The following is a 27,033-nucleotide window of genomic DNA, read 5'->3' on the forward strand; positions in this document are numbered from 1 at the left end:
ATATTTTTTCTAGACAAGGAGGATATTTCACTCTTTAAAAAAAATTCCCTGTTGATCTTGCACAAGACTGCAATAGGCCACCAGGTGGCAGGTTTGTGCAAGAGCAACAGGGAAATTAAAAAAAAAAAGTGAAGCACCCTCACTATTTAAATTTTTTATTAAAAATAAACTAATTGACCCTTCAGCTTCAAACATAACACCCAGCGTCCCGCTATCCTGCTACAACTATACCTGGTTTCAGAGCTCCATGGCCAGTCCTTCAAATCTTACATTCCCCCCGCCCCTAATTTTCCACAGACTGTGTTAAAAAAACCCAAAAACCCTTGTAGCTGGTTATAGAGACATGTGGCAGGCTTGCACAAGTCCCACGGTGAATTAATTTTTTTAAAAAAATGAGTCAGGTTTTTCAGGAAGAAAGAATTTTTAAAATTAAAGAAAAAAAATAGAAATGAATGCAAGTTGACTCCAGGGCACAGGAAACAAGACTTCCCAGAGCGCTATCATATCAGCAGACACCCAGCAAAGTCACAGCTCCATCTCATCTTGATCCGCTTTATCCATGGGGTCTCTCCACACATCAGAATCATACTCCACAGAATGGGGGAGTATCGCAGGAAATCTTTTTAGAAAGTACAACTATTTTTGGACGCAGATACTCCAAGTTAAGCTCCATTCGTAAAGATAAAACCTGAATAATTCTGCTTGCTATATGAACAGTACCTTGCTGCCTCAGTACTGAATTTGGGCTAAATCCTGCCCTCATATGGGGAGGTCCGGTAACGGTTGCCACCAGCTCATCTGGTGGCAACTCGGGACAGGACCTTCTCTGTGGCTGCTCCAGGGCTTTGAAATAAGAGCACCCCCGTCTCTGTTTGTTTTCACGAAGACCCTCAAGTAGTACCTGTTTTCTTAAGCTTTTAACTTAAATTTTAACTGTTTTAATATTTGATTTGTTTTAATTTGTACCCCGCCTAGAGATGTTTGTATCAGGCAGTATAAAAATAGGAAAGATAATACATAAATAAATAAATATGAATACACCCCGAGCGTGCAAAAGTGCCGTAAAAGCCCCACGTGGAAAAGCTGCTGGTGCCCCTGATTGCAAGGAGGCTTGGCATCAGCTTTCGTATTTGAAAGCTGTGCCCTCGTGCATCACAGGCCTTACCAAATCTTGCTTCATGCTTCTGCTGCTTTGAATCCAGGTGGGACTTCAGCAGATGTTAACATGGCCTTTCCAATGAAGAATGTTCCACAGTATACATTGAACAATGACTATTCAAATTGCAAGGGCAGAGGAAGGGAAAATATGGGGACTTAATTGGGCAGCCTATACATTACTAACTGACAGTTCTGCTTGGGTACTGGGTTTTAACAGAGCTCTTACAAGGTCCTTCATTAGTGTCCACTGAAAGCTTTTTTTTTTGTTAAACGACCAGATATGATTAAACTAGCTATTGCAGCAGCAGAATGCTCATTAACATCTGGTGAGACATTTTGCTGGGTGCTGAATCAGCAGGATCAGTTTACGCAGCGCTGGCTAGTTATGTCTCTGGAGGAGCCCCATGTACTGGCCCCAAACACACTTTGTGCAATACCTTCTTTGCAACACAAGACATTTTATAATCCCTGTTTGACTCAGCCATAAACGTTAATCTTTGTCTAGATGCAACACTTCGAATGAAGAAATATTCTCTGTAGCTGTCCTTGAGGTTATAAAAGAACATTTAAGTGACTAAATTAGCATCTTCATGTGCATTTCATTTTCTCTCATTCTCGCAACCAGTTTTAGTAACTGAGAATGGGCACAGAGCCACACACACTCATTTATTTGGAACTGCTCCAAAGAGCCATTAAAAATAAGCCAGAGAACTCCTTTTAAAAACTTCCCATTTGTGGTATTTACAAGAAAAAAGCCACCCACAACTATCATCTCAGTGAAGCCTGACCACACAGGAAGAGGCAATTCAGGCTTTGGCATTCTTGGTTTTCTCAATTTTCATTTGAATGCTGTAATGCTACTATTTTCTGTGCTGCCTTTACATTAAGAATAATATTCAAATACCTTAGCGGAACCCCATAAGGTATGAAACCATAGGCATGGTGCCTAGCGATCTCCTTTAATCCAAGAATGCTGTTGAAAAAATCAGTCCTCCCGAGGCATGTCCCATTCTCCTGTTAGAAAATCTTCCAGCCTAACAGCATTTAACTGCACTTGGTGTGGTGAGAGGCCAGTGTCCATGATCGATCTCTGTGTGTAGATCTTAATCCTCTCTCCATGTGTCCATGATACTCTGACACTTCCCACACTAGCTCCAAGATTCTAGCATAAGAACATAGGAAGAGCCCTGCTGGATCAGGCCCAAGGCCTATTTGGGCCAGCATCCTGTTTCACAGAGTGACCCACCAGATGCCTCTGACTGAGAAGCCCACAAGCAGGAGATGTAGGCATGCTCACTCTAGAATATCTGGCCCTGTATCTCCTCTGTCATGACGCCTCAGAACAGACTTTTCTCCTGTTCACTCTCTCTGTCTGCCTTCCACTTTCCTTTCTGAGTTTTTCACTATGCTGCTTTCCATGAAGGGAACACAGAAGATTCAGTGTGGGCTTGTTCGGATCCAGCCACTCCTGTCCACTAGATGATGAGGGATGTGAGCACGCATTTCTGCCCCCTCCTGCAACCACATAATCACATGGAGAGACCACTCCTCACATGCAATTTAAATACAGCTTTAATGTAGTACTAAAATCACATAGAAGGACAAATCACCATCCATGCAATGATGTGAAGCAGAACTCCATGCCAGAAAATGGAACAGGTCCCTCACTGGATGGTGGTCAGGGCTGGTCAGTCATAGTGTCCAGACTGGCTCATGGAGACACAGGGAGGAGGCATTGATCCGCAGTGTAACAAGGTATATGTGCTTTGGTCCTTAATTGCTCCTTAATAGCTACTGCTTCAAAAAAGCCCTTTGTAAACCACACATTCAACCCTGAATCAAATTGCCCTCAAAATAGAGGGCCTGATTCAAGGTTGAAGAGAATCACCTATGATTTGACCCGAACTGATTCGGGTGATTCAGACGTTATTTTGAGGTCCGTTTTGCTGGGGGGAAGGGCCTCAAAATGGCACTTTTACCCAGGGAGAGATGGTCTACCAATTGTGGTTGGTGGGTGAACCAGCCCTCCACTGTGGACTTTGCATGTCTGTCCACCTCAGAGGACTGGTCTACCTGAGTAGACCAGTCCTCTGAGTCAGGCTGACACAGTAGGTCAGCCCTCCAGTATCTATGTAAACCGCTTTGAGAACTTTTGTAGTTGAAAAGTGGTATATAAATATTACCCAGCTCTCCATGGGGAAAAAGCACAATTTTGACGCTTGTTTCCCCAGCAAAACGGGGCTCAAAATGGTGCTCAAATCACCTGAATCAATTTGGATGATTTGAGGGTGATTTGCCAGCCAAACCGGCTATTTTTGACTAAGCAGTTCGAGGGCTCTGTGATTTGACCTCAGATAGAATAATTTGATTTGTGCACACTCCTAGTGGTGCTTCCCACCTGAATCTTCCTCTCCTCACTGTGATCTCTCCCTCTCACTTTATGCTCTGTTCTTGTCCACATAAGGAAACTGTAAGCACTTGGGCAGGAACACAGTTGGTAGCATATCAGTATTAAAGCAGTAGGAGAAGTGATGACAGAAAAGGCTTTAAAATGCCTCAAAGGTGAGCCATGCCTAGTCCTCACACACTCTGATTTCTGCTACCTCCCCTTCACTGGACAGTCCTGCGTCCAATTTAGGTTGGTGTCACTTCAGCATGCAGCCAAAACAGCAGCATCCCATGCTGCTGCATGGCCACAAACCAGCGCAATCTCACTGGTCATGACGTCGTATGGTTTGGAGCCACAATTGATGGGCTCTAGTGCCAAATGCTCACCTGCTGGAAAGGAGAGCATTAAAAGAGACTCATAGGACTAGACTGTTAGAATCTTGAAATGTGGCCTGTCACAATCACAACCACCTAATTATTAAAGGAGACTTACATGAGTCACAATCACTATCACCAGTTGTGATCACGATCAACTCATTATTAAAGGAGAATCGCAGCACTAGATTGTTGGATACTTGAACTGTGCCCAGTCACAATCACTCAATACTGTACACAAGTTCAAACAGACTGAACTGTGGCTTGATTTTATGATATTGGACTGCTGGTGGTGTCTTGCTAATTTTTTCTCTCCACTTGAACATGTCCTCCTATGTTTGGTTTTTTTGAGATGGTTTTATTCATATATTGCTTCGAACTTTTGCAGAAACTGGTATAAAAACAGACTGAAATAAATAAGTCATATGGTATCAATTAGGGGTGTGCACGAAACATTTTGCCTTTTGTTTCAAGCTCAAAACAAAACACAAAATTCTCAAAAAACAGAGACATAAAACAAACTCAAAACATTTTGAGTCTCATTTTGGAGGGCTGTTTTTCTGGGGAGAGCTGGTCTGCCGATTGGGGTTCGCGGGTAGACGAGTCCTCTGAGGTGGGCTGACGTGCCAAGTCCAGAGTGGAGGCCTGGTCTACCTGCCTCATGTGGTGAGTAGACTAGGCCTCAGCTCTGGCCATAGCATGTCGGCCTGCCTCAGTGGGCTGGTTTACCCGCCAACCCCAATCAGTAGACCAGCTCTCCCTGGAAAAACAGCCCTCCAAAATGGTGCTCAAAACATTCAAAACATTTTGGGTCAAAATGGAATTGTTCTGTTTCAAGCTTGAAACAGTCCCATTATTTGACAGGCATTTTGTATTGAGCTTGAAACACTCAAAACGGCCCGTTTTGAGCTTGAAACATTTCAATAGCCTGAAGTGGCCTTTGCTTCCTATCCACTATAAGCACGGATTTTCTCTCGGGGGGTGGGGGGCGGGGCTTGGATACAACCTGCAGCCATTTTCCTGATTAACTATCAAGATGCACATCTCTTTCATCTAACTCCAAAGCATGCAAAGGGCACGCTGCATTTGCTTCTCTGTTCTTTCCCTTTCAGCTCCCAGAGGACCAGGATGACCGCTACACAAAGACAACCTGCTTTTCAGTGGACACGAGCAACAGGGCAGCCATTAAGAGCTGGTGCTTCCTAACAACCTTCACATGGGAGGGTCCCCCCGCCCCCACCTCCAGACAGGCCCCTGTGCTCGAACCTGTTACCGTGTCTCCTGCTTCTCCTAACTTTGCAAGACGGAAATGAGTTGTCTGGGGATCATAAGCCAATGCTGTGTGCTAGCAGCTCCTATTAGTCAAGCAGAGGAGTCACTATGCTTCACTGTTCAAGAACACAAGTTTCTTATTTTCTTTCAAACAAAAATCTAAACTTTCTCCCCTCTCTTTTGTTATTGTGCTGTATAGTGTTATTGACGGTTTCCATTTGGCAGGGCTGGATAACAAATCTGACTGGCTAACAGTCAGAGGAAGAAGAAACGGCCAGTTGGGAATTGCTGGTACTAAATTAGCTTCTTTGGGATCACTGCTTGTTCTAGTGCATGGCTGCTGATACCCTGTGGATAATCTCTGCAACACAAGTCTATTTGCATGCAGCCTGAATTCTAAGCCAACTGGGATGTGGGATTTTTAATCATACACAGAAAAACACATTCTGTATTCTTATTGCTCGGTGAACTAAAAAAAGAGGGAACTGTCCATCTAGTCATAGCTGCATAATTTCTGACAGACACAGATTCTAGGAGGCCGTTCCTAGCATCAGAAAACAAATCATTTATTTATTTGTTGTTGTTGTTGTTGTTATTTTTATTATTAATTCAATTTCTATACTGCCCTTCCAAAAATGGCTTAGGGCGGTTTACACAGAGAAATAATAAATAAATAAGATGGATCCCTGTCCCCAAAGGGCGCACAATCTAAAATTTAGTGTTGGGATCCGGCTGGGAGCCTGATACCCTGATGTTTTGTGGAGAGAGTCTGTGCTAGTGGGTTCTTGCAGCTCCCTTGATTAGTCAGGCTTGGGCCAAATGACAGGTCACATCAAGCATGCCATTAGAGCTGATGGGCTTCACTTTTCTCTCTTAAACAGAAACCGTGTGTGTGTGGGCGGGGATTGACCTGAATCAGGGCCATGGTGTGGAGGATCAGGACCATCATGCTCCTGATCCAGATGGCCCTCCACGGCTACTACTTGCCCCAACAGGGTAGCTGCTACTGGTTCCCGCTCCCCATGCTGCAGTCCAAATCCAGATTGCTCCCTGCAGAGCTCCCATTTCACTACAGAAAAGTAAAGTGCATCCGCTCAAATGATGTGCTCTAAGGCAATGTGTAATGTGGACCTTAGAGTGCCAATTGGGAAAATGAGCTGCAGTCTGTAGGGAGGTGGGCCTCTGCAGCCTCTGGGAGGTTATGACTAGAACAGCCACTGCCTCTTTCTTGGCAACCTCTTAGAAAGGGAGGGAAGCGATTTGAATGCTGAACTTAAGGAGGTGGCTGGAGGCTACAAATGACTGCCTTCCCATGAGATACTACTTTTTAGCTTTTAAACCATATTCTGTCTGGGGTGCAATTCCTCACTTTTTTTGCATGGGGGGGGGAGAAAATATGTTTTGGGAGGAGTTCAGTAAAATGAAGAAGGCGCATCTCAAATGCTTGGTAGGGTGGGGGAGTTCTACTCCCCTGATTTTGTTGCTCCTAGTTCAAATCAATTGAGATCATCTGGAGAGGTCTGTCTGCAGTTGCCACTGGCTCATCTGGTGGCTACTCGGGGATGGGCCTTCTCCATTGCTGCCCCGAGGCTTTGAAACACACTCCATGCTGAAATTGTTGGAAGGAAAGGACTTTGCGCTGTCTCTTTGCCTCAGACAGTGGAGGACAAACTAGTAAGTCAGAGGGCTAGAAGGTCAAAGACATTTGGTCATCACTTCCTGCTGCTCTGATGCTATCCCTTTGAAATGTAGATTGCTAATCTTAGGGGATTCAACTTCCTTCCTCCTTCTCTCACTTCCTACCTGGCTGTTGACCTTGCAACATGGCAAGTCTCTTGCCCTGCACCATATGTGCAGAGAAGATGGTGAATCCATCTGCATCCATTTAGATAGATAGATCAGAGATCCTAAATCCTCACTTTCCTATCTAGAATGGAGTTCCTTAATAAATACCTTTTATATTGATTTGAAACTAGCAATTGGCTCCAAGTTACTTTACTCTTAGCACACATGCATGCATAACTAAATCCGCTGTGTTTGTGCCTCTGTGCACTCTGCTATATTGAAAAAGGGATTCTCTCACCACAGAGAATTTCCAACAGGTTAAGGGCTCCAGCCAGTTATGGGAGCAGTATTTTGAGCTGCGTGTGCTGCAACTAGATAGTTAGGTTTGTTCCAGGAGATCCATTGAGATCTAGCGTGGACACTTTGAATTGCTAATCTACAGCAACTGCCTTTTGGAGCCGGTGAGCATGGCTGCATACCTGGAGGGAAAACTCAGGCTTACCATCCTGGAAGCGGATAATTACTTGGAATGGAAGACTCGACTGAGGATTGCACTGAAAGCAGAGGGACTCCACCAAGTTACTGAGGGAGACCCGCCGCCAGATGGAACCTCGGATGCTGAGAAAAAGGAGAAGGAACTCTGGCTAATTAAGGACCGAAAATCACAAGCGATGATTGCAGCTTCCGTGAGTAAAACTTTCCTTTATGCTATTTGTGATCTTGGAACCTCAAAGGAGATGCTAAACAAGCTAGATTCTATGCATATGAGGAAAGGATGGGCATACACGTTTAATTTACGCCGAAAATTGCAAGATCTCCAATATAAAGATGGGGACTGTTTCTCTACTTTTATTGGGACTTTGGAAGATTTCTTTTTTCAATTTAGACAAGCAGGAGAGGAATTTACAGAGAGTCAAAAGCTGGAGACTCTGTTCTTGAGCTTGCCTGCTTCCTATAGCACTATAATTGGGCAATTGGAAACCCACACCAATCTAAACTTTGAAAAGGCTGTAGAAACATTGTCTTCGGAGGCTAACCGAAGAAACCTTTTAAACTCACGCTATGAAAGTGAACTGGCTAGCAACTTTGCTCTTAAAGCAACAATTGATCATTCCAGACGTAACCCGAGATGGGGAGGGAATGCTGGAGGAAATGCTGCAAGAGGGAACCGCATGGGCACCTCACATTTGCATACAAAGAGAGCCGATTTCACCAGAGAAACTCAGCCCAGAGAGAGAGGTCACATGACCGCCAGTGCTGAAATGAGGTCAGCTGGAAACAAAGCCTTCAGGTGTTTCCTATGTAACGAATTTGGCCACCGGGTGGCGCATTGTCCCAAGAATCAGACCAGGAGGTCTGGGAATATCAGTCAAACAAAGGAGAATGAAAATAGAGATTCCAAGTATACAGACAGACATTTCAACAAGAACTATAGTGTTAATTTAATGAAAAATAATGAAAAGCTGATTTTAGATTCTGGGTCATCTGTCCATATTTCTAAAAATCTAAGTTTCTATACTGAACTGTTTGATATTCCTGAAGAGACCGTTTATTTGGGCAATAATACTACAATTAAAGCAAAGAAAAAGGGCGAAGGAATTTTATATTGCAAATTGCTGGATGGATCTGTTAAACCATTTTTTCTGAGAGATGTTTTGTATATCCCTGAATTCTCAAGCTCCTTGATTTCAATATCCAAGCTAGAGCAACAAGGCTGTGAATTGTATATTAAAAATGGACAATGTGTTGTTACCCAGAATGGAAAAGTTTGCCTTGTGGGCTCGGAATTTCAAGGTCTTTATCATGTGGAAGAGCAATTTACAGACAGAGAAAGACCAGCCCAGTCCAGACCTGAGGCATACCAGCCTAATGTAGTGAACCTAGCCAAGTTGTGTCAGCATGGAAACTGCTTACAATTATGGCACAGAAGACTAGGACACAGAAGTTTTGAATCAATTCAAAACATGAAGGAACAGGGATTAGCTAATGGCATTGATTTTGTACCATGTGACACTGTAACTAACTGTGTTTCTTGTCTCGAGTTCAAAGCAGTAAACAAGCCATTCCCAAAGCAGAGTGAAAGGAAGACGAAAGGACCCTTGGATCTGATCCACAGTGACATATCTGGACCACTACCAGCAACCATAGGTAATCATAAATATTTTCTAACTATAACAGATGATTTCTCAAGATACACGTGTGTTTATTTACTGAAGGAAAAATCAGAGATGCTGGAGAAATTAAAACAATATGTGGCGATGGCAAGCAACAAATTTGGCTCGAAGCCAAAGATCCTGCGCACAGACAATGGAGGAGAATACATGTCCAATGCTACACAGCAGTTCTTGAGAGAACATGGAATTGTGCATCAAACTACGGTGCCTTACTGCCCGCCCCAAAATGGAATCGCAGAAAGAATGAACAGAACTCTACTGGACATGGTAAGATGCATGCTTGCTGACGCACACCTCCCACAGAAATTCTGGGGAGAAGGCATCATGACTGCTACATACATACACAACAGAATGAACACAAAACCTATTGAAACAACACCTTATGAACTTTGGCATGGTCATAAGCTGTCCATGACGCATCTGCGTGTCTTTGGAAGCACGGCTTACTCATACATCCCAAAGGAAAAAAGGACTAAGTTAGGGCCTAGGGCCACAAAAGGGATTTTTGTAGGCTACGCAGCACAATCCAAAGCCTACAGAATTCTGGATCCTGACACCAACAGGATAACCATAAGCAGAGCAGTGTGTTTTGAAGAGGATGAAAGAGCTACACCTTCAGAGGGGGCCTACACTGAAGCAAGCAACCAGACCAAGCACCCTGATGACTGGATTATGCTTCCTGATCTCAGAGGAACTGAGGAGGAGGAGGAGACAGCAGATCCAGATCCAACCACACTTGACACAGAGACCCCCAGCGATCCACCAGACGCACCTGAGGTGATAGAAGGGACCACAGAGGGTGAGGTGAGGCGATCAACGCGCTCAAACAGAGGTGTTCCAGCTCCGAGGCTGTCCTACCTCGCAAGAACAGCGGAACAACCAGAACCTTCATCATGGGAGGAAATATCCCAGCTACCACAACCAGAAGCCCAGAAGTGGAAACAGGCTGCAATTGAAGAGCTTGAGGCTCTACAGAAAAACAAAACCTGGACTCTTACTAAGTTACCACAAGGAAGAAAAGTTATTGGCTGCAAATGGGTTTTCAAACTCAAACATGATGCTGATGGTGAGATTCAGCGCTACAAAGCCAGATTAGTAGCAAAAGGATATTCACAAAAATATGGAGAAGATTATGATGAAACCTTTGCACCAGTGGTTAAACATACCACAGTAAGGACTCTGTTAAGTATTGCTGCTAGCAAAGGAATGCATGTTGAGCACCTAGACGTGAAAACTGCATTCTTGCATGGTGAACTAGAAGAGGACATTTACATGCAACAACCACCAGGTTTCTTACAGGAAGGCAAAGAGGACTATGTATGCAAACTGCAAAAGAGCATTTATGGTTTAAAACAAGCTGCCAGAGCATGGAATATAAAACTGAATGATATGCTGCTTCAAGCAAACTTCAAAAGAAGTGAAGCTGATCCCTGCCTGTACACGAGATGCAGAGATGGGAAATGGACTTACATTTTGGCGTATGTTGATGATTTGATTTTTGCCTATGAAAATCCAGATGACAGCAAGGAAATAATGGATCATCTGAACAAAGAAGTGGAAGTCAAGCAACTTGGCAACATTGCACACTACTTGGGCATTCAAGTACAAAGAGAGAAAGATGGAAGTTTCCTGATCAACCAAGAACAGAAAATTAAAGACTTGATAAACTTGCTCAGACTGGAAAATGCAAATCCTACACCAACTCCAATGGAAGTGAACTACATAAAGCAAGAAGATCAAACTGAGCCACTATCTGACAACCATAGATATCGTGAAGCATTGGGTAAGCTTTTATACATTAGTACACTCACTAGGCCAGATATTAGTACAGCAGTTGGTTTACTTTGTAGAAAGACTGCATCACCAACAGTCAAGGACTGGAATGCAATGAAAAGACTTGTTAGGTACCTAAAGGGTACTGCACACTTTAAGCTCAAGCTGCCAGCTAATAGTGAACCAAAACTAGAAGCATACGTAGATGCAGACTGGGGTGGAGATATAACAGACAGGAAATCCACCAGTGGTCACATAATTTTCTATGGAGATGGAGCGATAAGCTGGTCAAGCAGAAAACAAGACATAGTAGCATCATCAACCACTGAAGCGGAATATATATCAGCTGCACAGGGCTGTCACGAGATACAATGGCTGTGTCAACTACTGAAGGACCTAGGTACAGATGTACCACAGCCCATACCAGTGTATGAAGACAACCAAAGCTGCATTCAACTCTCCAAACAAGAAGATGTAAAGAGGAGTACCAGACATATTGATGTGAAGTACCATGTAGTGAGAAGTCTGCAGAAAGATGGACTAATCAAGTTGCTCTACTGCCCGACAAATGAAATGCTCGCAGACTTACTCACTAAGCCACTACCAAGACCCTGCTTTGAAAAGCTGAGAGAGAAAATGAATATTGTGAACTGAGTCACGAGACAACGAGAGGGGGTGTTGGAAGGAAAGGACTTTGCGCTGTCTCTTTGCCTCAGACAGTGGAGGACAAACTAGTAAGTCAGAGGGCTAGAAGGTCAAAGACATTTGGTCATCACTTCCTGCTGCTCTGATGCTATCCCTTTGAAATGTAGATTGCTAATCTTAGGGGATTCAACTTCCTTCCTCCTTCTCTCACTTCCTACCTGGCTGTTGACCTTGCAACATGGCAAGTCTCTTGCCCTGCACCATATGTGCAGAGAAGATGGTGAATCCATCTGCATCCATTTAGATAGATAGATCAGAGATCCTAAATCCTCACTTTCCTATCTAGAATGGAGTTCCTTAATAAATACCTTTTATATTGATTTGAAACTAGCAATTGGCTCCAAGTTACTTTACTCTTAGCACACATGCATGCATAACTAAATCCGCTGTGTTTGTGCCTCTGTGCACTCTGCTATATTGAAAAAGGGATTCTCTCACCACAGAGAATTTCCAACAGAAATAAGAGCCTCCCCATCTCTAACAACGTTTAAAAAGGCAGTCAAGACACATTTGTTCACTCAGGCTTTTAATTAGATATTGTTTTAATTGTGTTTTAATTGTGTCTTAATAGTTTTGACTTTTTAAATTTTAATTGTTGAAATATGTTAATCTTTTTATTGGTTGTTTTTATTGTCCTGTAAACCGCCCAGAGAACTTGTGCTTTGGGCGGTATAGAAATATGCTAAATAAATAAATAAATAAATAATCCAATCTTAAATTGATGATGGTAGTTAGGAGATGGCAGAAACACTCTTCCTCACCCTGGGTTGCATTTGAATGGGAGACGAAGTGTGAGCACTGTCAGATATTCCCCTTAGGGGATGGGGCTGCTCTGGGAAAAGCACCTGCATGCAGAAGGTTCCAAGTTCCCTCCTTGGCATCTCCAAGATAGGCCTGAGGGAGATTCCTGCCCGCAACCTTGGAGAAGCTGCTGCTGGTCTGTGTAGAAAATACTGAGCTAAGTGGACCAATGGTCTGACTTGGTATAAGGCAGCTTCCTATGTTCTTAAAGGAGTGGCAAGGAACACAATGCAATGTCTAGAGATGTATATATCAGGCAATATATAAACAAACAGACAAATATATGCATGCTAAGGTTTGTTGGGGACTCTTGGACCAGAGAAACACAGTGCTCAGATAAGGACTGATCAGAGGTCCTTCTGATATGTTGAGAGTCACAATGAAAAGCCTGGGAGGTCGTGCCACTTAAAAGAAGTAAATAAACATGAGGCACCAGGTCATTTCAAGCACCCTACCCTGGTCTTTTTATATCTCTGCAGCCCGAAATGCTAACGGTGCTGCCAAAATCAAAAGGATACAATTCCTAAGATTTTAACAGAAACCAATATGCTTCCCATAAATACCTCCTTAGGTTCTATGGTGCTTTCAAGCACTCTTAATTTTGCACTGAATTACTGACAGTGTTGATTAAAAAGAAAGGGGGGGCTTTAAAAAAGTTTCCACGGGGAGAAAAATTAATTTTTTGCTACCTGTGCAAAGCACACATGTAATTTTCTGAGATCAGAACAAGTTGCTGTTATGTGGAAAGTGCAGCCAAAATGTAAGTAATGGTAAAGGTAACTATATTTTACAGACATCCTTTAACAAGTAGGATAATTTTCAGCTACAATCTAAGTGAAGCAGAAGCTGTGTACAAATTTATTGGATGGTAGTATTAATTTCCCTCATTCTGAATGTATAAAGGGGATATTTCTTGAACAGCATTAACTGTGAGGTATCCACCTTTCTCCTACAGATTTTTAAAAAGGAGACATGAACATAAAAGTGTGTCTCATATCTTGGATAAAGTCTTCTGTTAATGTTCAAATCCCACTCTGACACATTCTGGCCAAAGAAGTGTTCCATTAGCAGCAATTCCTATTAAAGTAATTTTAATGTGGTTAACTTTTTTTTAAAAATCCCACATAATTAATGGAATGAATTACCAGGGGAAGTTATGTTGGTTGTATCACACTGTTTACTTCTGGTTTACAATCTTTCAAGAAAAAATATAATTAACTACTGCTTGGACACAGTGGGGTTCTCCTGCATTCAATTTCACTCTTGTTAACACAGAGGAACAATGAAAATCTGTAATTAGCACAGAAGCAGCAGGAACACAGTGACTTTGGCTGGGATTTGGCCTGCAATATTTTCTGCATGTAATGTAATGTTAGCTCCAGGACAACGTTCTCTCAGCAGCCAAGAGAGGGCACTATTTGAATAAAAAAGAGAGAGGAAAAGATTTAAAATAGAAAATGTGTGTGGTGTAGATATCGCCTTGCTTTATTTTCCTTTCTCCCCAGCACCCCGAGACCTTTGCAGAACGCAGCCTTTGCCCAAGTATTCCTTGCAGATACAGATGAATACTGGCCCTTGGATCCAGGTAAAGTTAACAACTCTGATGAAAAGAAGGCAGGCCCTTTAATACAGGGTTGCTGTGACCTTCTCCAATATGCTAGAAGAGATAATTCTAGTCCCTTTGTTACGAGCACTACTTCTGCTCTCACAACTATTCAAACCTATAAAAGGAAAACAAGTGTAGTCAGCAGTTACAAATTCTGTTAGCCACAGATGGATTCAACTTTGCCAAAGTTATGGACGTCGTTCTGGTATCACATTCAGAGATCTCAGGTAAGTTCCGTCCACACTCAGACCCGCAGCCTGTTTCTTCTCCAAGGAGGATCAAGACATGCAAAACAAAGCTTCTTATCTGGAAGTCACCACAGCACCCTACACAGAAGCCATTTCCACGTAGCAAATGCAATGAAGACCCTTACAAAATTAACAAACGGTATCATAGCGAGGTTTTTGTGTGGACTAGAATCCCCTTTACCAGATGAATTGGTGGGTTAGATACATGTCAATTTAAAAAGGTGAGCAGGCAGGGGGTGGGGCAGTGGGGACCAACCAACAACCTGTTTTACAGAGTTGGGGCCAAAAAGTAAGACAGACAGACAGACAGACAGACACACACACACAAACCCCACAAAAAAAATGAAAGAGATTGCAATGGGCGTGTGTACTGTTTCCATGCAGCAGATATATAAGTGTCATGTGGAGATTAAGGCCTGTATAAAAATCAGCTCTGAATAGCCCTGAGAACATACCCTGTGGATGCCAAATCTCAGCTGAGGGCTGGCTGTAAGATGCCACAACAAGCGCTGGCAAGCCATGAGATTATAAGATTAGTGCTAGACTCCCAATGACATTGCATTCACAACTTCAGTTCAAGTATTTAAGCACAGGGCAACATTTTAACAGCTTCTTCTGTCTTCCTTGCATTTAATGTGGCATTTCAAAACTTCCAAGGGATTTCTGCCTGACCACACCAGCCACTTTTCTTTTGTAATCACATATTTTCAAGAGAGTGCCCCCACCCCCGCTAGAAGCACAAAACTGCTATCAAAGTATCTCAGAACAACCAGAGACCTATTTATTTGAATTCAATGGGTGCTTCCCATCTTAATCATGTAACACTGAAGTGCTGTTTAGACAGAATACTTATGACCCTCTAGGCATCTGGATGTTCTCATGTCACTTTGACCAAAAAAAAAGAAGAAGAAGAAAGGTTCCTGGCCTGCCAAAGCCCAGCGTTCCTCTGCTTCTGATGGTAGTGATTTACTCGTAGACTGGTCATTTTGTAGGGAAGCTGCTCTGCAAGAAAGGTCTTGGTGGGCTAGATATGGCATGTGGGTCATATTTCCTCTGATACACAGTAATGTTCCGTTATAGATACTAGAGCAATTTTTACAAACAGCTAAACTTGATCAACATGTACCTACATTACATGAAGCCCTGTAAAGTGGGTACCCCCAGTCTTTTTCATATTGGGACAAGAACCGATCTGTACTCTGTTCTGACTCTAGATCATCTCTTAGATCATCTCTATTCTCAAGAGCACATTAGAATAGGCATTCCCAATGAGGGGCGTAGGAAGCTCACCAGCGGCTGGGGGGAAAGGTCCAGCCAGGGGCCCCCATGCCACTGGAAACTGGTGTGCTGGGCAGGAAGGGGGACCTTGTGCTCCCATCAAGCAAGTGTTTTCACTGGCCTGGGTGTGGGAAAGGGCAAGGGGGTGCCTTAGTGGCTGCACCCAGACCCCAGCGGTCTAGGGATGCTCGTTCCCCCCCTTGCTCAATTGTCCCTACGCCCCTGATTCCCAACTTTTTTTAAAAAAGTGTACCCCTTCAGTCACAAACTTTCAGCTCAGATACTCCATAGAGATTGTGTGTGCCCACAAACAAATTTAAATATTACAGTTATGAGACAAGCTACTTCAGTCACTGCTTACATCCAGATTAAGTTACTTATGTAATTTGGATGTAAGCAGTGACTGAGGTAGCCTGTCTCATAACTGTAACATTTAATTAAATTTGTATGTGTGTGTGCATGTGTGTGTGTGCGCCACACACACACACAGGCTACCAGAATCACTGGCTCTTCTTTCAATAAGGAGGCTTATTGAAATTAATTAGGTAAGTTCACTTGTCCTATAATTTCAACAGGAGTACTCAGTGTTAATTTTCTGAAGCCTCTTAGTCAGGCTGAGGGGAGGGGAGGGGTTTGCTAAGGTTCATCACACAGCCAGACAATCAGGACAGAGGAGGGTCTTCCCCCTCCCCCTCCCCTTCCTCAACAGACCCATGGCTGAGGATGTACTGGCTTCAAACTGGCGATCCTCAGATGGGGAACAAATAGCATGGCTGTAGTGTGGGGAGGCAGGAGAGCTCTGGGTATCCCCAGGGACCCCCTCAAGTACCCTTAGGGGTACTAGTTCCCCTTGCTGGGAATCCTTTCATCAGAAAACAGAGCCCATCACTTTTACATCTGATAAATCCTAACGCTTAAGATTCAGGGTGAAGACATTTTTACACAAACAGATGATTAACCTGAAGTTTCTATTAGAATACCCAAGAGAACATTACACTGTTAAAATGTATACTGTCAGAAGGAGCAAGCATCTCCATTCTCTCTGTGCTGGTCAATCTAATGTAAAATTTTTGTCCAGCAGAAACATATTGAGGTGTTGGTAATTTAATCATTTTTTTGGTCTCACCTGCAGAACTGCCTTGAGTGGTTCATGTTGGGGCCTGCTTTAATATTGCCTTTTTCTGGGTCATAGATGGCGGTCGCTCGTGCATAAGCTCCTCCAAGAATAAAGATGAAGCCATTGAGAGTGACTGCAGGAGCATATTTGTTATCTGTCAATGGAAAGCAACACTGAGATCAGTTTCCAAGCTCGGTGCTAGAATCGTTTTCTTATTTATTTATACATTCCCCTTATTTATAGATAAGTCACGTTTCTCGAAACCTCCAAGGCCAGAGAGAGAAAAATGAGGAAGTTTTCTCGCTGCTGCTGTTGCTGTTTTTGTTTTTCACTCCTAAACTTCTCAGGCACCTCATAAAGTCCTTTGGTCTTCCCCATTTCTAGCACACCAGCTATGATCCAGTACCTTTGCCACCTCATCTAAAGTTATAGATTCTCATTGCTGAAAACCAAGCATTTCAGAGCTGGAAGCAGAGCCTGTCAAACTATTTCAGATGCAAAACTGAAGTACTTCATACAATAGGATTAATTTCTAAGCAGCACATCCATCATAAAGGCCTCCTTGATGTATTAAAAAACCTTTCTGGTATTCCACTCTTTCCCTTAGGAAAGTCTGCATATTCTTTCTCACCTCATCTCCAGTCTTGGAGTAAGTTTTTGAACCCCATATTATTTTTTTACACATATACACAGCACTTTGCTTGAGAGTTAAAACAGACAAGAAGCCCTACATAATGTACTTAGACCTGAGCAATACGGCTTCAGACCACTAGGGCAGGGGGTGGAGGGAATCTGAGTATTCCAGCATTTATATATATATATTTTTGGTAAGATAATGAGGGCAGTACTGGGGGGTGGCGAGAGCTACCTTTAAATTGCTCTAAGCTCTTACCAGCAGTACCACCGGCACTGCAAGCTGCAACTGTGGCGCTCTAGCCGCCATCCCATGTGGTGGCATGCGGGATGGTGGCTGGAGTGCTGTGGCAGTGGCTTGCAGTGCTGCTGGTAAGAGCTTAGATACATGTAATGTTAAAGGTTCCTCTTGCCACCCCCCAGTGCTGCCACCCCTCTTTTTTAAGCCGGAACAATCGGAACGTTCTGAACGGAACAGGTTTGTTCTGTTCCGAGCTTGGAACAGGACCCTCTTTATAGGGGTGTTCAGTTCCAAGTTCGGAACACTCGAAACAGTGTTCCGAGCTTGGAACGTTCTGCACATCCCTAATGCAGACTAACCTTACATTAGCAACCTTACTGTAATCTGGGCAGGGTAGGCTGGGGATGATGGGAGTTGTAGTTCAACAAGGTTGCCTACCCATGGCCCAGCTAAACATTTTCAACACAGTGGCAAACACGTCTTTGGTTGATCCAGTGCCACTAATATTGTTCTCCATGCATTCGCAAATGGGGACTGGGATTGCTGTACACACGTAGGGTCTGTCCACTGGTTCAGATGAATGTATAACAGTCAAGATTTGAAGCCAGTGGGCATGATCCTGTTCCCTCCTCTGTGTGTTCACTTCTCCCTGGACAAACAAATAGTCCTACTTTTTGCCAGATCTGAAACTCCTGTCTGGATGGGATCTGGAAGTTAGGCTTGTAATAAATGTGGCCTGCCAAGGACTAGTAGTTGAATGCTAATAAATCCATTTCATAATTTCCAGTAGATACCTGACTAACTTAAGAACAGAAATGTTATGGTAAATGATTTCTTAGTCTGCAGATCTGCCCTTACAACAGCATATGCATGCACCAGAGCAAAAAATTGACACAGAGAGATTTCCCAACTGTTTCTCAACTGATTTATTCAGTTAATGTGGGCAGACCTGCACAGTTATGCACTGGAAATAGATTTCCCTTCATTGCAACACAGCAAGGTAAGAACATCATTCCATGGTGTCACATAGGTTTTTATGCTCCAAGAACAGCATCAGTTTTGCATCTTCACCATGTAAATCTTGGCAGGATCCACTTTACAATAACACCCCCGCCCCAAAGCCCCCACCTGAAACCTATACTAAACAAATACATGATATCCGCCAGGGAAAGTTAAAATTCTGTGCTTATGACAAATTACGCAACTTCATAACTGTAATCTATATCTATATCTATATCTATCTCCTATGACTGGCAATATGTAGCTTTGTTCAGAATTCAGAATGACCAAATGGAGACATAGAAATCCCAGTCTAAACTGTGGACAGAGAATGATCTCTGAGCCCACACATGCCATCCTCTCCCTTCCTCCTCCTCTTGCATGCCTGGCTAAACTGAATTCTTAAATGAACCATGCCTGCATATGGAAACTCTAGCAAGCACTCAGCACAACCAGGATATCAAATCACAGTTTGATCTGCATTTGATATCCTGGTCTGCAGAGTTTCTGCATTTGGATATAGTGGAAAACTGTGGTTTCAGAAATCTGCTTCCTTTCAGTTTAACTGGGTATACAAGGGGAGGAAGACCGGGGATGGGGGAGTACACAGGCTTGGTCATCATTTCCCGACCGAGACAATTATGTCTCTGTTCAGCCTACATGTTGGCAAGGTCTGTAATAGTTGATGGAAGAACATGAAACATGTGCTGTTAGGAATGGGACCAGAAAGGTCAAAGAAGAAGGAATAGAAGCCACAGAGTAGAACAGGGAATACTGCAGGGCAGCAAAGTTCTGTTCTGTGACCACCTGAACCTCTTCCAAGTAACAGACACCATCCTCTTATGTTTGAACCTAACCTTGCAACCACATAACTTTTAAATGTCACCTCCAATTTCAAGGAAATTTCACATTAGATTTCATAGATTCAAGTTGTAATACAAACGTCGTGCTTAAGATAATGTTTGACACACAGTTCGGTTCACAGTAGCAGTCACATAACATCACTACGATATACAGTAGCACCCACTGTTTCTCCACATTTGTGGATGTATTCATGCAGATTCCAAGATTTTCACTACCATCCACATAAATCCTCCTCTTGTGAACAGTTATATAAGTGACAGGTTATTGTACCCCAGTTGAAAAGCACATTTATGTTCATGGGCTTTTATACTGTGTACATATTGGGCTGTAATTCTAAACTAGATTTTGGATTACTTCTCCAGTTCTCACTTAAGGCAAGTTAAATCTGAGAGCACGATATATGCACCTCACATATCTGGGATTTAGTAATAAGTCATGACTTGGGGGAAAAATGACTTTAGTATTCAAGATTTGCATTTCAGTCTTCAGGTGAGAGCAGTGTTCCCTCTAACAGGAATTCCCAGATGTTGTTCACTACAACTCCCAGCATCCCCAGCTGTAATGGCCTTTGGCTGGGGATTATGGGTGTTGTAGTCAACCAAATCTGGGGATCCTCGTTAGAGGGAACACTGGGTGAGAGTACATCTCATTTGTGTGTGAATGAGAGAGAGAGAGAGAGAGAGAGAGAATATAATCAATTTCCCTACATTACTCAACACTTGAAAGAGCGAGCGAGAGAGAATATATATAATAAATTCCCCTACATTACTCAACACAAAGCACCAAAAAGAGAGCATTTTGAAAAAGAAATGAAAAAGAGTTATAATCTACCCATGCAACATGTAAATCACGTTCATAAATCAAGTTTTCCCTTGCTAACTTGGCAAAGAGGCACCTTTTAACGTGGTGATTCTCTTTATTTAGCAGGGGGAGAGCAACTGGCCCTATCCACCCCCAGCACAGTACCTCCAGTGACTGTTGCTGGTGTCTATTTTATGTTTCTTTTTAGATTGTGAGCCCTTTGGGGACAGGGATCCATCTTATTATTTCTTATTTCTCTGTGTAAACCGCCCTGAGCCATTTTTGGAAGGGCAGTATAGAAATCAAATAAATAAATAGGAAACAGTGTGTACACAGAGCGAAGTTAAATGAGGAAACATTGTTTTATCTGCGTGATTCTTTAAAAAGAATAGATAGGAATGGATTCAGTTAAAAGATTAAAAAACCAGTAGTTGTCAGCATTTTCCCCAACTACACCATTACTATAATTTGACAGTCTTTTGAGCATCCTGTCCTCTCTCTCTCCTCTTACTGCATGCAAAATCAAAATTATCCCTGCCTGTGTTTTTATTATTGACACAAAAAGTTCACTTGTCTCTGAACCCTCCACATATGCTGATCACATTTTCACAGCCTCTTTTGAGCTAACATGACTTCACAGAAGACACATTAATCTAACAAAAGGGATCTTGAAACTTAACCTCAAAAGCCCATAGGGATATTCTTCTGGGCTACCTCAAGGCAGAAACAATAACTCCTCAGGAGGCTAATTCCCTGCCTTCATATTACTTTGTTGTATCAAAGAAAGAACGTCTCCCTTTGGTGTTTTAATAGCAGAATTTTGCTTTTATTTCATATAATCAGTTAGCATGGTGTCTCAGATTCCTTTGTACTGAGCTGGCACTCCACAGGTCTGGGTGCCCTTTAACTATTTCCAATATCCAGCCTATCTGCTTTATTTTTCTGACTTTAGTTCTCTCAGAAATGTCTTCGGAAACTGTGAGAGGGAAGAGATCTCACTTGCTGGTTCCAGAAAGAAAGAATATTGTATTAAACGACCTCAAGGTCAGGACTTTCAGATTACAAAAAAACGTGAGAAAGACAGAGGCAGACAACACACGTCTGTCTTACTGTAGTATATGCCAAAATTTCTAAGAATGGAAAGAGGAAGAAGGCAAGGTGAGGAGGGTGGGGCAGAGCAGAGGGAGTGTTGCGGAATGTTTTTAGTCCAAAGATATATACCCAAGATTTTAAAAAATCTGTCAGCCATGAAAAGCAGCTTCAACTTGATGCCTGCTTCAGGGAAGGGCTTGCCCTAGATCCAGGAGAGCATGTGAAGACATTTCAGAGAGTTTTCCTATTTCCTTGTTGTGGGGCTTATGATTGATTCTTTTCAGTATTTGATGCCTATTGATTGGGCAGCATCCAGATGGTTTGTCATGACTAAATCCCTCATGGGACTTAAGTCAGTCATGACTAACTTGTCTCACTTATTTCAATGTTGTTTAGTCATGATTAACTTAACCTGGATGCTGCCCAGCAGATTTAATTTTACAAACTAACTTATTTCTTGATTTAATTTATATGAGATCAGACTTGAAAAATCTTTTAATCTTAAATAAAGGTGGGACAGGTCCTTTAAGAAGGGCCCCGCCACCACTATTTTTTCTCCCTCCCGCCTGCTGTCGCTTTTCTCTCCCCCTTCTGCCCGCCCGCTGCCGCCTTTCTCTCACCCTGCCCGCTGCCACCTTTCTCTACCCCCGCCCGCTGCCCACCACCTCCTTTCTCTCCCCTGCCCACAGAAAGGCCCGCCGCCTTTCTCTCCCCCGCCCACTGCCCGCCGCCACCTTTCCCCCCGCCTGCTGCCCACTGCTACCTTTCTCTCCCCCGCCTGCTGCCGCCTTTCTCTCCCCCCTCCTCCGCCCACTGGCCGGCCACCACTGGCACTTTCTTCCCCCTGTCCTCCTCAGTCCTCCCTCACTTCTGAACTCTTGCAGCGTGTCGTGAGAGTTCCACCACCAGATCCTGGGCACGCATGTCCCAAGAGAATTAAATATATAGATCATTTGCCCATAACCCGCCAACTTGGAAGCGGAAACCAATTCTTATGAAGCGGTTCTTCAAGCCTTAGATGATCATTTCAAATGTACTTTGAATGTGATTGCTGAATGTTACAAGTTCTATTCTAGATCCCAGCTACCTGGTGAATCGCTCAATCAGTATGTCACAGCATTGTGTGCCTTATGTAAACGGCGAGTTTGCCAACTTTACTGATGAAATGATCAGGGATCAGATTGATATGAAACAAACTGCTTCAAACTGTGTGAAAAACTGATATTGGAACAGAAATCTATTTTGGATAGAGTTATAGAGATAGCTAGGAGGTCGGAAAATGCTCCTCACTGTGCCAAATCACTCTTTGGTACCCCGAAACCAACTTCCTGAAATCCAGGCTGTTCAGTCTAAATCCTTCCAATCCCATTCTTCCCAAATGGCACTGTCCCAGAAAGTGACAGCACAAGAAAGAAGGAGCTACCACTGCTAGTGATGTGGAGACTCTGCCCACAAAGCCAATTTTGCTCACTGTTGTGCATGGAAGATCACTTGCAACAGGTGCAAGAAAAGGAGAAACTTTGCTAAGGTTTGCAAGTCTGCTGTCCACTCCATCACTGCTTCGCTATAAAATGAGGCAGATGAACCATTTGCTGAAAGCATTGACCAAATAAGAGCCTGCTTCTCCACATTGTTAGGTTTAATGGCCATGAAGTGCGGATGTTGGCTGATTCTGGTTCTCTGTACACTATCATTTCCCATCTACTTTACAAGAAACTCCTTACTACATCAGATATGCAATTGGAGCCTTCAGACATCCACCCATGGGGATATGGAGGTTCCCTTATTTCCATAAATAGATACTTCACTGCTGTCCTTGAATGCAAAGGATGTACTATAGTACAGAAGGGAAAGTGTATGTGTCACAAAAAGAAGTCTTAATATTGGGATAGAAACATCAGAAAAATCTATGGATCATATTAGACCCAAATAGCACGGAACCCGTATTACAAATAATGGCGCATCCATCCATTCTTGGATGTTTTTGCTGATACTCCTGGCACTGCCAAGAGTAAAATATAAATCATATAAATTTCAAATATAAAATTCAGATGAAGGCAAAGGCAAATGCAATATCCGTACAACACAAAGTGAGGAACGTACCCATAGCATTGCATCAACCACTTAGTGAGGAGCTCTTACGACTATAGCATGCTGACATCATAGAGCCCATTGATTCATCAGAATGGGTCTCTCCCATTGTTCTTGTGAGGAAATCAAATGGTACACATCGAAAGTGCATAGATTTAAGAGATGTGAACTCCAATATGGTAGTGGATTGTCATCCATTTCCCAATATCAATGAAATTCTGTTTACTCTAAAAGAGGCCTCAATATTCACAACTTTGGACTTGTCTTTTGCCTATCATCAAATTCCTCTGCTCAAAAAATTATCGAAAATACACAGCTTTCATTACCCAAGAGGGCCTTTTTCAATACAAAATACTGCTCTTTGGATTCACCTCTGCAGCTTCAGTATTTAAAAGAACAATGCATGCAATTTTGGGGACTATGGATGGAATCACTTACTTTCAGGATGACATTTTAGTGTATGGCACAACCATTGAGTAGCATGATGCTGAACTGACAGAAGTCTTAAGAAAACTCTAGTGACATGGACTTACTATCCCTACAGAGAAATGTCAGCTTTGCACACACTTGATGATTTGCTTGGACACACAATATCTCAGAGTGGCGTACATCCCAAAACAGACGTGGTGAAAGCTATCCAAGAAGCACCAGAGCCACACAACAAGGATGCACTTCACTCATTTTTAGGACTCTGTATTACTCTAAATTTGTTAGTCGGTTTGCCTCAAAAGCTGTTCCATTGTGTCTTCTTTTTTAAAAGAATGTAGCATTTAACTGGGATGCAAGGCTAGTTTTCAAACTATCATATCAGCCATTGCTGAAAGCCCTGCTCTCATTCCTTTTGACACCAACAGGCATACCATTGTAACCACTGGTGCTTTTGAATATCGCTTGCGTGCTGTCTTGACCCAGCAAAAAAGGGACAAGGGTGCTACAGTTGCTTTTGCTTCCAGAGTGCTTACTGCATCAGAGAAGATGTTTTCTGTCATTGAAAAGGAAGCTCTAGCATGTTTCTGGGCAGTAAGGCACTTCAGGACTTGTGGGGCAGAACATTCACTTTATGGTCAAACTACAAACCCTTCTGCTTTATTTATTACTCGGGGATCGAGTCAAGCAACCCCAAGAATAACCAAATGGATCACCAGACTTATAGACTTGGATTTCCAGATAGAATATCTTACAGGTCTTTGGAATACAACTGCAGATTGTTTATCTAAACTTCCAGGCCATGGGCAGATCCCAGAATAAGAGGATGAAGGAGTAGTAACTGTGCAAATAGCTTGATCCATCCATGGAGTGATCACATCTTCTGAATGGAAAGCAGCCCTCAGTAATGTTAACGTGCTCACTGAACTTAAACCTTACATAACTAATGGATGGACATGCAAAAACACGGTTCCTGAACATCTTCAACCATATGTGAACGTAGCAAGTGAGCTGTCTCTTCTCAATGAGCTGGTGCTGAGGACTGATTATTTGGTAGTGCCGACCTCCTTACAAGCAAAAGTGATCAGAATTGCCCACAAAGGTCACCTGAGCATGAGTTTGACTAAAAGGTGAATCAGAGAAAGCTTTTGGAGCTGGGTATGGACAAATACATTGAAGATGTGATAAGTCATGGTATGGCTTGTGCTGTATCTGACAAATTGCAGAAGACTTTTGCAACCCCCTTGACTCCAACTGAGTATCCCAATGATCCCTGGGAAAAGCTTGCTCTGGATAGAATGGGGCCTTTTAATAACCACCCACCCAAACAAAGATTTGTTATAGTGATGGTGGATTACTGTTCCAAATGGCCAGAAGTTTCATTTGATGACATTACTACAAACAAGGTGATCTAGTTCATGGCTGCAGTTTTTGTGAGAGAAGGTCTTCCTAACGAACTAGTGACTGACAATGGGACACAGTTTACCTAATTTGAAATGGAGCAATATTTGCATAACCATGGGATAAAACACAAGACTCTTTCCTTGTACCATTTTCAATGGAAAGGCTTAGTGGAAAGAAAGAACAGATTCGTAAAAGAAAGTTTATCACTGGTTACGATGACCACAGGGCTCTGTGGGTGCCAGGAGTCAAAATCAACTTGATGGCACACTTTATCTTTACTATGCAAAAACAATCCTGGAAAGAGGCAATCCATGAAATTATTTGCTTATCAAACTACCGTTCATTCTACTACGGGAAAATCACCTTTTGAACTGCTGAGAGGACCAAAGCTACCACTAAACTTATGCAATGGCAACAGCTGATAGGGCTTTCCATGTCATCTCACCCTGAAGATACAGAGATTCGTGATCAGGTAAAGGACAAGCAACAAAAATACATATTGTATGTGGATCAGAACATTTCAGGTGAGGGACTTTGTTTGAGTATGGATGCCTTATAAAGTGAGAAAGGGATGTTCCTGATATTCTGGACCAAAACAAATTGAAATCTATGGAGATTCTGTCATATTGGATGATGGAAAGAAATGTAACAGTTAAAGACTTTCTAGCATGCATACTTTGAGAAAAGAGGTAAGGGAATCTGGTCTCGAGAGAGGAACTGGAAAGGACTTTGATCTTGCCTTGAGTTTTGACCTCAGAGAGGAGGCTGATGAAAGTGATGGACAATCCTCGTTACCCAAAAGAACATCACTAACAGCTCCTGTGCCAGAAAACCCAGAATTAGGAGAAGTGTGCGTGACAGGAGACCACCTAATAAACTTCAAGACTTTGTAACTGAATTTTAAATGAATTCAATTCTGATTGTTACAAAGGGGAGGGATGTGTTGAATTCTATCCAGTATCTTTTATGTTTTGTTGTTTAGAGGTTTGTCTCAGTGGAGATCCTTTAAGTGGGGGTGGGGGGAGTCAGAAAGGAAAAGGGAGGGAAAGGAGAAGGAGAAAACAGAGTTGTTCCTGAATAAACTCTTAGTTAAATCTATATAAGATTACTTTGTGTTTGTAAGGGAAGCGGCTATAAAACAGCTTCCCTGACTGCTAAATGTTGCCTTTTGCCCCAGCAGCTCAGAGGAGTCCAATCCCATTATACTGTAATCATTCATTGGTATTACGAATGGGGTTGAAAGAAATTGCAGAAATAAATATTACTGCAAATGTTACATAACTGCTGGCCTTGTTCTAAATACTATGACCACATCAAAAAACATAATAGATCCTGAAGAAATCTATGCGTCCATTATAAGATACATAGCTTGCATTCACTAATACAAGAGACTATAAAAGGAGAACCAGCTAATGGAAACAAAATCTGTTTTCAAAAGTCGGTGACTGAAAATCTGCCTGCATATCTAAGGCAGCAGAGCAGAATCCAAGGACTCGCTGAGCCCATCAACCTACAGTAATGGGATAAGCGGGCTCTGGCTGCCCAGTGTGCAAAGGCAGCCTGATTCCTAGAATAGCTAAGTGAGGACTGAACTGCAAATAGGGTAATTAGCAAGCACTTCTAGGATTTCAGGCAGCTGGCAAGGGCTCTTGCTGCCTCCTTGAAGCCAACAGTTTACAAGACGGGCTTTATACCTCTAGCAAGTGAGCACGGAGCACTGGATGAATAGATGGAGCATTCAAGCAATGACAGTGCATAGCAACCAACAGTAAAGTCAAATAAAACTAAAAACATGCAATCAG

General features: G+C 42.7%; 1 protein-coding gene across 8 annotated transcripts in view; it reads right to left on the reverse strand.

Annotated features, from left to right (window-relative positions):
* The window catches only part of KLHL29 (kelch like family member 29), a 594,606-nt gene that overhangs the window by 8,103 nt on the left and 559,470 nt on the right, over positions 1-27,033 (reverse strand). For 6 of the 8 annotated variants that reach the window (XM_053285144.1, XM_053285141.1, XM_053285142.1 and 3 more), the window contains one exon: positions 16,690-16,834. The exons of 1 other annotated variant lie outside the window; for it this stretch is intronic. In XM_053285144.1, coding sequence (XP_053141119.1) covers positions 16,690-16,834 — 145 coding nt within the window. Of the gene's footprint in view, positions 1-13,575; positions 13,846-16,689; positions 16,835-27,033 lie in introns of those variants that run through there. One more of the 8 variants, XM_053285140.1, reaches the window with a different exon arrangement.

This window comes from Hemicordylus capensis, chromosome 1 (genome assembly GCF_027244095.1).
Source record: "Hemicordylus capensis ecotype Gifberg chromosome 1, rHemCap1.1.pri, whole genome shotgun sequence".
NCBI lineage: Eukaryota > Metazoa > Chordata > Lepidosauria > Squamata > Cordylidae > Hemicordylus > Hemicordylus capensis.